Consider the following 10,985-nt stretch of genomic DNA (forward strand, 5'->3'; position numbering starts at 1 on the left):
GTCAAATACTTATTTCCCTCATTAAAATGCAAATCAATTTATAACATTTTTGACATGTGTTTTTCTGGATTTTCTTGTTGTTATTCTGTCTCTCACTGTTCAAATAAACCTACCATTAAAATTATAGACTGATCATTTCTTTGTCAGTGGGCAAACGTACAAAATCAGCAGCTCTGATTAAAGTAATAATATCAAGCAAAAGAACTTCAGACACAAGATTCATTTCTGGTATTTATGAAGTAACAAAATCCATAACATACAGTAAAGACAAAATATCAATGGAATGCCTCTTCCTGTAGACACATGTTGGTGTCTTTTTCTTTCTCTTTTAATAATGACTGATAGGATTGGAATTCTCACAATGTAATAGGATACATATGTATCCAATCAGATGGCAACGGATCAAACAAAATATGTTTGCTACCACAGACAGACAGCAATAGCATTGTATAACTCACTGTTTTTATCCAACATCATCATTTGACATGGAACTCTGTGTGAGTCACACTCTTTGCACTATGATAGCAGGACTCGTGTCACAGAGTCAGTGACTCTCATTTACAATGACGCAGCTTTATGAACACATAGAGACATTACTGACATGGACTTCTGAATCCACAACATATGAACTACGATTAACAAAACTACAGATGTAGGATCTTAAATTGACCAGTTTTGCGTAGCAAAATAATCCTGCAGCAACAGGATTTGAACATTTAGTCTATAGTGCTTGGTCGGTGGTTAGGCTAGTAGCTGGACAAAAGTAGGCTACATGGCCTCCGGAGTGGCACAGCGGTCTAAGGCACTGCATCGCAGGGCTTGAGGCGTCACTACAGACCCAGGTTCGATCCTGGACTGTGTCGCAGCCGGCCGCAACTGGGAGACCCATGAGGCGGCACACAATTGGCCCAGCATCGTCCGGGTTAGGGGAAGGTTTGGCAGGGCTGGGATGTCCTTGTCCCATCGTGCTCTAGCGACTCCTGTGGCAGGCCGGGCGCTAAGCGAGCAGTGTGTCAAGAAGCAGTGCGGCTTGGCACGGTTGTGTTTCGGAGGACGCATGGCTCTCGACCTTCGCCTCTCCTGAGTCCGTACGGGAGTTGCAGCGATGGGACAAGACTATAACTACCACGTGGGTGAAAAGTAGGCTACATGTAGAGTGCAATACTGTTCATATATGACCCGTTTCAAGAAGCTAGGTGTATGTCATACTTCACAGGAGAGGCATTTGAACGTTTATTTTTATCTAAATGTGTTTTTAGGCAGAAATGCCTTCTGCAACATGTGAACTTTCATGTGCCTTAATAACAAACGTGTATGCCATCTGTAAATTCAAATAAAATGGTTAAATTATGAGCCTAGTTGGTTTAGCCACGGAAGAAGACAGGAACTGTCCCGCTAGCCATGATTGGCTGAGAGAATGAATGGGCTAGACATGCAGAGAGATGAGTTCGGATTGGTCTGCCATGTAGAACGCTTCGGTCTATAACATGAAAGCGTTGCTACTGCTCTCAACAACATTGCTGCCCAGAATTTATCAGGGGCTATCGACAAAGATCAGTGGAAGAAAGTTGTGATGGACTACTTTCTGCACACAGTCAGTGTGAACCGGAGTGACTTGACACAACAACGGGCCAAACAAGCTGTAGCTAACTACAAACCAAACGGAAAAGACACGCTGCCGTGAAGTGATCATCCATGCATGGTGGCTAGCTATGACCCTTTGTACTGTAGCTATGGGTTGGGATTATGGTTTATTGTTTAGCTAACTAACTAGCATTCACTAGCATTCACTTCGCAAGAGAATGGTTACATGACCCATCAAGTTAGCCAGGTGTGTCTTGGGGTGATTTCAGCCATCTATTGTATTTCATGTACAGACAATAGTGACCCATCCACTTAGCTAGGTGTGGCTGGGGGGTGGTTATAGCATTTATTTCACATGACCACTCAATTTATAAAATATTTATATCTGGACACTTTCAAAGTCAGGTTAGGATATAGGCCAAGGACTAGATAAAGTGTATTTGTAGTTTTTCCTTATTGTAGGCTACTACTTACACTGCTTTTAGTCTTGAAATATTTGGTTGTTTACTACATTACCTTACTCACTCTGTTTAGCACATGGCTTCACATGTGAATCCTTAAAGAGATGTGTGGGGCTAAGGCTTAAGAGGGTGTGAACAATGCTGAATGGGTGTAGACAAAGAAGAGCTCTCCAGTAGATGTACCAAAACATTCAAGGGCCATTTTCTCAAAAGTGGGATTACAAGTTTATCAACTTTCAAAGCAGAATTATTTCCCCATTGTTTCTCAGCTGCAGTGTATGATACACCATTTTGTAGCTCTGAGTCTCTACTTTTATTCAATGTAAAAAACACAATTTCAAATGTGCTACATAAGACCGAATCGAGGCGGTGGGTCACATTTAACCATGTGTTAGTGCTGGTTTTCTGTAAATCTATGTAAATCAGGAATAAATGTCGTGCAGGAAAATCCTCAAGAACAAAAGAGTGATCAAATTAAGGTCCTACATCTGTACATAAACAATGCAAAATTTGAAAGTATTTTATAATATGTACAAAAATACAGTATATAGAAAGTTGAATAATAACAATCTAACAATGATCATATATGTATTTCAATGCCCTTCTAACTATTTACAAAGTGGATTTTGAGGTGTCACACACAAGCACACACACACACCTCTAGCAGTTTAAAAAACAATGTAGCCATTGGGTCAACTCTTTAGTATACAATTACTGCTGTAACTAAAATACAGGCAATGCTTGGCTAGCGGCCCCTGCTATATAGGACTCTTCAGACAGACAAACTGGGATTGGTATGGCTTGAAGTAGGTAGAGAGAGAGAGAGAGAGAGAGAGAGAGAGAGAGAGAGAGAGAGAGAGAGAGAGTGTCGCCATGACTACAATGGCACTACTTCAGAAACAGTCTGTTTGTCAGACAGAGAATCTACTCTTCCACTCGATATAAGTGCTTTTCTCCAGACATCGTTAGTCTGAGTTGACAATGGCCTGTAACTGCAGTCCCTCACATCCTTATTACGAATGCATGGTAGCAGGAGAAATACCCAGGTAGCTTATGTGAGGGGTCTGTTGGATTATAAATAATGTTTGTTTGCTTCAGATGAGGGCACACAGACTTGTGGCAGTGGTGAAGTATGTGTACAGCCTAGGCTTTGGGCAAGGTTATTTGTTATGCTCTAGTTGTTAAGACACATATTTAGTTTTGTTCTGATGTGAGGGCCCGAATCTAGCCTATATAGGTTATCATGGGTTACTGCATTTTAGGTCATTTCAGTCATTTTGGGTCAGGTGGACAGACTATGTTCTAGAGTTCTGTGGTGTGTTCTGAAGTTCCAGGGTGTGCTCTAGAGTTCAGTCTCAGATCTGTGGTGGGTTCTCCACGGCGACGGCAGAGTACTCTGTCTCAGAGACGTGGGGCTGCTCTATGAGCCTGGCCAGGCCTGTACGTGTTGAGTACTTAAAGATGAAGGCCTTCATCAGGTCATAGCGGTAGTTCCTGTTGATGAAGTTGTAGAGGATGGGGTTGAAGCAGCAGTGGAGCAAGGACAGACACTGGGTGAGGTGCAGGGCCACGTAAAGGGCGTTCTCCAGCCCACAGCTCAGAGGAACCAGGCCCATCAGGGAGAGGGCATCGGCCAGGAGCACTCCGTGGTAGGGCCCCCAGCAGCCCAGGAACACTACGGTATAGGCCAGGATCACCCTGCGGCTCACACGACGCTCCTGCTCCACCGCCGAGGAGGAACAGGAGGAGGAGGAGAGGGCTTTGGCCAGGAGGGCGTAGGCCAGAGTGATGATAGGGAAGGGGAGGGCGAAACCAAGCAGGATGAAGCTCAGCTGAACCCCCACCATCCACTCCCTGGAGTGTTCCTCTGGGTACACCGGCCTGCACAGCACTACCTCCCCGTGTGATGACCTCACCGCCTGCAGGAAGTAGGTATCTGGCAGGGAGGCCACCAGAGCCAGGAGCCACACCCCTACGCACACGCTGCGGCGAATTAGCTTCCGGCGCCGGCCCCCATCCTCACTGTCGGCGGGCCGTGTCACACTCAGGTAGCGGTCGACGCTCATACAGGCCAGGAAGAAGATGGAGCTGAAGAGGTTAACGGAGAAGAGCAGGTGGGTGAGCTTACACGCGACCTCACCGAAGGGCCAGTGGCCATGCTGCGCCAGGGAGCTCACCCACACGGGCAGCGTGACGCAAACGCACAGGTCAGCCACCGCCAATTGGGCGATGTAGAGGTGGGTCTCATGGCGAGGGGAGGAACCGGAAGTGGTCCGCTGGGCGCGGACATTAACCCAGAGGACGAGGCCGTTGGCGGCCAAACCGACCAGGAAGATGAAGACGTAGAGGATGCACATGGAGTAGAGCAGGGCGCTGCGGTCGAACGCTGTTGGACATCCGACCAACTCCACGCGCGTCCCATTCTCCAAGAGGCCAGTGAGGTTCAGGTCCTCCCACGTGTCCAGCAGCTCAACCAGATCGAAGCTGTTCATCCTTCTGCCGTCTGCTGGGAACGATTGCACACACCTCACTGACCTGGGATCTATAGAGACAAGAAGACAGCAGCCCATCAGTCCTGATATCACTTTGTCTGTTTGGAACTAAACATCAACATACAGTGCCTTCAGAAAGTATTCATACCCCTTGACTTATTCCACATTTTGTTGTGTTACAGCCTCAATTACAAAATGGATTCAATAGATATTTTTTTCTACACACAATACCCCATAATGACAAAATAAAAACATGTTTTTAGAAGTGTTAGCAAATGTATTGAAAATTAAATGCAGAAATATCTCATTTACATAAGTATTCACATCCCAGAGGCAATACATTTTACATTTAAGTCATTTAGCAGACGCTCTTATCCAGAGCGACTTACAGTTAGTGAGTGCATTCATTTTCATACTGGCCCCCTGTGGGAAACGAACCCACAACCCTGGCGTTGCAAGCGCCATGCTCTACCAACTGACTACAGGGGACTACATACATGTTAGAATCACCTTTGGCAGTGATTACAGCTGTGAGTCTTTCTGGGTAAGTCTCTAAGAGCTTTGAACACCTGGATTGTAGAATATTTGCACATTATTCTTTTTTAAATTCTTAAAGCTCTGTCAAGTTGGTTGTTGATCATTGCTAGACAGCCATTTTCAAGTCTTGCCATAGATTTTCAAGCTGATTTAAGTCAAAACTTTAACTAGGCCACTCAGGAACATTCAATGGCATCTTGGTAAGCACTCTAGTATACAGTATATTTGGCCTTGTGTTTTAGTTTATTGTCCTGCTGAAAGGTGAATTTGTCTCCCAGTGTCTGTTGGAAAGCAGACTGAACCAGGTTTTCCTCTAGGATTTTGCCTGTGCATACCCATAACATGATGCAGCCACCACCATGCTTGAAAATATGACAAGTGGTACTCAGTGATGTGTTGTGTTGGATTTGCCCCAAACATAACGCTTTCTATTCAGGACATAAGGTTAATTTCTTTGCCACATTTTTTGCAGTTTTATTTTAGTGCCTTCTTGCAAACAAGATGCATGTTTTGGAATATTTTTATTCTGTACAGGCTTACTTTTTTCCACTCTGGAACATTACTTTAAATAGAACCATGAGGAAGCCTGTAGGAAACGTTATGCTGAAGTCCTTAAATTCCCACCTAAGAAACATATGGTTCTCAGAATGTTATGTGCTCCCTGGGTATCTATCCTGCACCATTCCCAGCTAGCACATAACGTTCTGAGAAACATATGTTTCTTAGAGCTTGGTGAGAGCGTGGTTGTCCTATGGTTATTTTGCATACAACCTTCCCACAAATTTCTGGGAATGGTGCAGGATAGATACCCAGGGAGCACATAACATTCTGAGAACTATAGGTGGGAATTTCAGTACTTCAGCATAACGTTTCCTACAGGCTTCCTCGTGGTTCTATTTAAAGTAATGTTCTTAAATTGTTCAGAGAATGTAAAAAAATAACATTCTTCTGTGGGAATTTCATCATTTCAGCATAACGTTTTCTGCAGGTTTCCTCATGGTTCTAAAGTCATGTTCTCAGAACATTAAGAAAACTTTCCATAAAAGCCACAAGAAAACATTAGTAACATTCAAAGAACGTTCTAAGAATGTTATTTAAAAATATATATATTCCATTCTCAGCATCAACAAAACTCTCTCTATCCTGGCCGTGCACACTAATTGACCACACCTGATCCTAATGAGTGCTTGTTTCCTTTGAAATGGGGTCTGTTTGAATAGACTAAAATTAACAGCTTTGTATGAGTTAAAATACATGGCATGCTAGCTCCATCCTGGTGGTGCAGTAGACTAATGTAATGGATAAAGAACAGAAGATCATAGGTTTGAATCTCGCTGACGATGTGCCACAATAATTTTTAAAAAACGTGTTTGCATAATTAATGCCTTAGCAAATTAATTTCCATGTGTGCTTGGAGTTCAAAACAGTTAACCTAAGCTAGCAGTATTATTGAAACATTGAGTGAAAGTTAAGGAATTTATTAAAAGACCTCAAAATAACCTGTACATTTCGTTCAAAACATTCACAACATTTAGAGAATGTTCTCAGAGCGTTATTTAATAACCTTCAAATAACCTGTAATTTCCGTTATCAGAACGTTAATAAAACCTCCCAGGAAAACCTTCAGGGAATCATAGTAAAACGTTCTCAGAACCTCACTGCAATGTAAAAATTAATGTTCCCAGAAAAGGCTACATTTTATTTTCCGCTCTCTGAACGTTTAAAAAAACGTTATGTTTTACCGGTCAGGAAACGTATGGCTTCCAATGGGAAACCAAAAACGTAAGTTCACACAACTTCAAAGGAAACAAAATGTGCTAGCTGGGACGTCTCTCAATCTGTCTGTTTGGAACCAGGCATCAACATACATACAACATGTCACAGTAAATGTTTGAATTATATTTAGTGAGTGCTGCCCTGAGTTCTCTTAACGAGACCTCAACCGATCAGTTCTAACCTTACTCTATTTCTGGGGCAGAGTAAGATCAGAAAAGCAATTCACTTCTACACAGAGCACTGCATTCTATGGTATTAAGTTCTACACAGAGCACCACATTCTATGGTATTTACTTCTACAGAGAGCACTGCATTCTATGGTATTTACTTCTACAGAGAGCACTGCATTCTATGGTATTTACTTCTACAGAGAGCACTGCATTCTATGGTATTTACTTCTACAGAGAGCACTGCATTCTATGGTATTTACTTCTACAGAGAGCACTATGGTATGTTATGAGCTCCAATAAGCCTCCAAATGAAATGAACCAAAAAAACACATAGCTTTTTATGATATGCCACCAGATCCCAAATAATCTAAATGTAGTTAACTCTTAAAACACTGCTTTATGAGTTCATAAAGACTTTTGTTTTGGTTAGATTGAGGAATGACTGCAAACTCTGCATCTTTTTATGTCCAGTTAGAGGGCAGCACGTTCAGAGATCCAGCGTCAGTCGGAATGGGAAACCTGATGTCGCTTTAAATCATGTTTTCCATTTTCGCATTTGTTACAAGAAAATATTTTCCCATGCGACCCTGCTCCTCCAGAAATAAAGTGAGGGGAGGAGAGAGACGACAGATTTGTTATAACCACAACAACATCATCTGAAAATATCTGAGGCTAATCATATACAGTATACACACACACACAAAGGGATCCTACACACTCATGCATGCACATCATGTACACATATGGACACACACACACTGCTCTCTGTTTTATGTATACCAGGGTCACAGCACAACCTCGGACCTCTCTGTATGTCTGATTGTGATTGGTCATTTTACGCTCTAGCTTGATGTCTCTCTTCCCATGACAGCCACAACATGACGAGTGAGAGGTGAGGGGTTAAAGGTGAGAGGTCAGACATGAGCCATCAGTGATTTAATCCCTCCTGTTCCTCCTGATTGACATGCATGCCCACAGACTGAGACGTGGGGAGACATCAGAGCGGGGTTACCGAGGGGTTTAACCACTTAAGACACGGTCCAGCCACGGTCAAAGACAGGTCGGCGACCGCTGGACAATACAGCAGGTTAAAGTGCATTGAAACGTGACCGCTTAGAGCAGCTGTGTGAGTGAGCTGTGTGAGAGTGTGTGACCGCAGAATACCACATCGCCCACGCCAAACTGTCTGCGATTTTACAGGAGACCATGTTGACAGTGGAGAGAGGAGGGCCTATCTGTGACTGAATGTGTTGTTGCACATGTCTATAGCAGTGGCCCATAGTCGTGTGTGTGTGTGTGTGTGTCTGTGTTATGACTGCCTCTAGTTTCAGCTGATTCTATCAGTGATCAAGGAGCTATTCAATTGATAACCCTTTTCATTTTTATTTGGCACTTCACCCCTTCAACTCTGTAGAATTGTAATTATTCCTAATAGAGTGATGTTGTAGTCTAACTCAGCCCTCATACATAAGTGTCCTTGTAATTCACCTCTATTATATGGTAAACAGAAACACCTGAGGTGCCAGCTCAGCTCACATCTCTCTGATCCATTATCCCCTTCACACTCAGCCCATCTGATAACAAACACACACACACAAAGAAACACACACACGCACACACACAGCAGCAGCAGAACACTGCACTGATAAGCACTCTCTCTCCCCCTCAAACTCTCATTAAAAGTAACTGGGGAATATTCAGTTCACAAACCTTTAGTTTCAACATACTCCAAATGCATAATAAGGCCGAGCTGGTTACAACATAGAACATGAGAGCCTGTATAAACATGAGCATTATATGTTCCCACTTTCTAGCTCTGACTTTGCTGATAGCTACTTTATTGAGGAAAAATGTATACTATGACTGTGATATGTGGTTGTCCCACCTAGCTATCTTAAGATGAATGTCCTAACTGTAAGTCACTCTGGATAAGCGCGTCTGCTAAATGACTAAAATGTCAAATGTAAATGTATTATATTTGGCACCACTGTGAGGGCTGCTGTACAGATGTAGGATCTTAATTTGAGCCAGTTTGCTACAGCAGGAAAATAATCCTGCAGCAACAGGAAATGTGAATTATTATGTGGATTATAATTAATGGGCATTTTTGTAGGGGTTGATACATTTTTCGTAAGGGAAAATCAAGTCTGAAATTTCAACGTGGAAATTAAAAACCTTAGAAGCCTTTTTAGACCTTAAATACACAAGACTATTGGGCTCCCGAGTGGCGCAGTGGTCTAAGGCACTACATCTCAGTGCTTTAGGCATCACTACAGACCCCCTGGTTAGATTCCAGGCTGTATCACAACCGGCCGTGATTGGGAGTCCCATAGGGTGGCGCACAATTGGCCCAGCGTCCTGTAGGCCGTCATTGTAAATAAGAATTTGTTATTAACTGACTTGCCTAGTTAAATAAATAAAGTTTGCATTTCCTGCTGAGCAGGAAAATTCTCAGCAACAAAATAGTTATCAAATTAAAGATCCTACATCTGTATCTTATGATCCCTGTGGATTCCCTATCTGGTTACACATTAGCCAAGCAGCATGCAGGGCAGATGATGCATGCATTCCAATACATGACAAATAGGGAGCAATGTTTTCATGTGTTAATCCAGAACCAGAGAATGCTGCAGGTGTGACAATAAAAGATCGGAGCTCTCTCTTGCTTTAAGAGCTCTCTCCTGTTGGTTTAGGCTTTTGTCTTGCAAAAGAAAGGACTCAAAAGGAGAGGGTTCAAGGGAGGGCCCACAAACGTCCCTATAGCGGCCAGAACCATATATGAGATGAGGAATATAAACTCTTTCGTTTTGGTTATATATTTGCTATATGGGCAACCTTTCTACCCCAGCACATTTATTGGCACTTTTCTAGCGCATTTGCACTTTTCTATGGTATTACATTATCCATGCGTCACAATGCTTATTTTGATAATGTCTTTAAATTGTATGAGAAAATATTTGTTTATATGCTAGGGACCGGATTCATTTACATAAGTGAGAAACACGCACTTATGTAGAGTTACAAAACCGAGTTGTTCTTTATATCACTACATTGCCATTACGCGCGAGAGAGCGCTGAAATAATCCGAAGTGAAGCTCCTGTAGCCTATCTGAGAACACATTCAATTCCGTAAAACAGGTTTAAATCTGCCCTGAAAACAAACCACATTCCTTATCAAATGCCAGGGGACTCGGTGTGGAACCTGTTGGCGTTTATTGAATGGGCACTGCTAATCCGCGCGCCCCGCTGCGAAAGCCGATGGCCCTTTCTATGGATGGAACGACTCGAGGACTTCAGAGGCCAGTTGTCACATTAGGCTAATGTTTTAGCCAAAACTCAACAACGCACCATTAGCCTACCAAATGCGGTGTTAGCTGAAACATAAAATAGGCTATCGGCTGTGTACGAAACCGAAATGTTAGGAGTGCAGCTGTTTGGACCGCAGCCTCTTGTTATGGAGATGCTCCTGTCAACTGGTTTACCCAGAAACTAAAATTAATGTAAAATGCAATGCCTTACTTGTAATTGAGAAAAAACTGCTTTACGCGTGGCCTCTTCGAAGAATGCACCGCTTCTCCTGGGCGAAGTGATGTACAGTTATGCTTTGTCCGAGATAGGGAGAGGAGGTGGTTGTGAGCTCTCCGATATCTGGCTTCGAATGAGTGGGTGAGTGTCCAGTGTCTTTCTTCTCCCAGCGATAGTGAACCGTGCCTCCCACTGCACTTGTTAATATAGGCCTAACCTACTGCGTAGTGATACGCCTCCCAAGGCAGGTCCCAAAACACAGTCATTGAAGTTTCTGCCAAGACGAAAAAAAGGCGTCTGATTTTCACTTTGTCCCACAAACAATTGCCCAGTAGTCGAAACACGTTTGTGCTTTGCACACAGGTGGATGTATTGTGTGCACACTGCCAGAGAGAGATGATATTAAAGATTTACTAAGTAGACAGTCATTATCTGAGATA

The 10,985-nt window shown here is 43.1% G+C and overlaps 1 protein-coding gene across 1 annotated transcript; it reads right to left on the reverse strand.

Annotated features, from left to right (window-relative positions):
• Positions 1-224: 224 nt before the first annotated feature.
• LOC311128867 (atypical chemokine receptor 3-like) lies at positions 225-10,697 on the reverse strand. Its single transcript, XM_084161087.1, has 2 exons — positions 10,540-10,697; positions 225-4,587 (listed from the first exon to the last, which is right to left on the reverse strand). Exon 2 carries the CDS (start codon positions 4,535-4,537, stop codon positions 3,401-3,403), a length of 1,137 nt encoding a protein of 378 aa, XP_084017213.1. The 5' UTR covers positions 4,538-4,587; positions 10,540-10,697; the 3' UTR covers positions 225-3,400.
• Positions 10,698-10,985: the final 288 nt, after the last annotated feature.

This window comes from Coregonus lavaretus (assembly GCF_964263955.1).
Source record: "Coregonus lavaretus genome assembly, chromosome: 5".
Classification (NCBI taxonomy): domain Eukaryota; kingdom Metazoa; phylum Chordata; class Actinopteri; order Salmoniformes; family Salmonidae; genus Coregonus; species Coregonus lavaretus.

Bases quoted from the DNA above. Each gene is read 5' to 3' on its own strand.
- LOC311128867 (XM_084161087.1), bottom strand. From the start codon at position 4,537: ATGAACAGCTTCGATCTGGTTGAGCTGCTGGACACGTGGGAGGACCTG.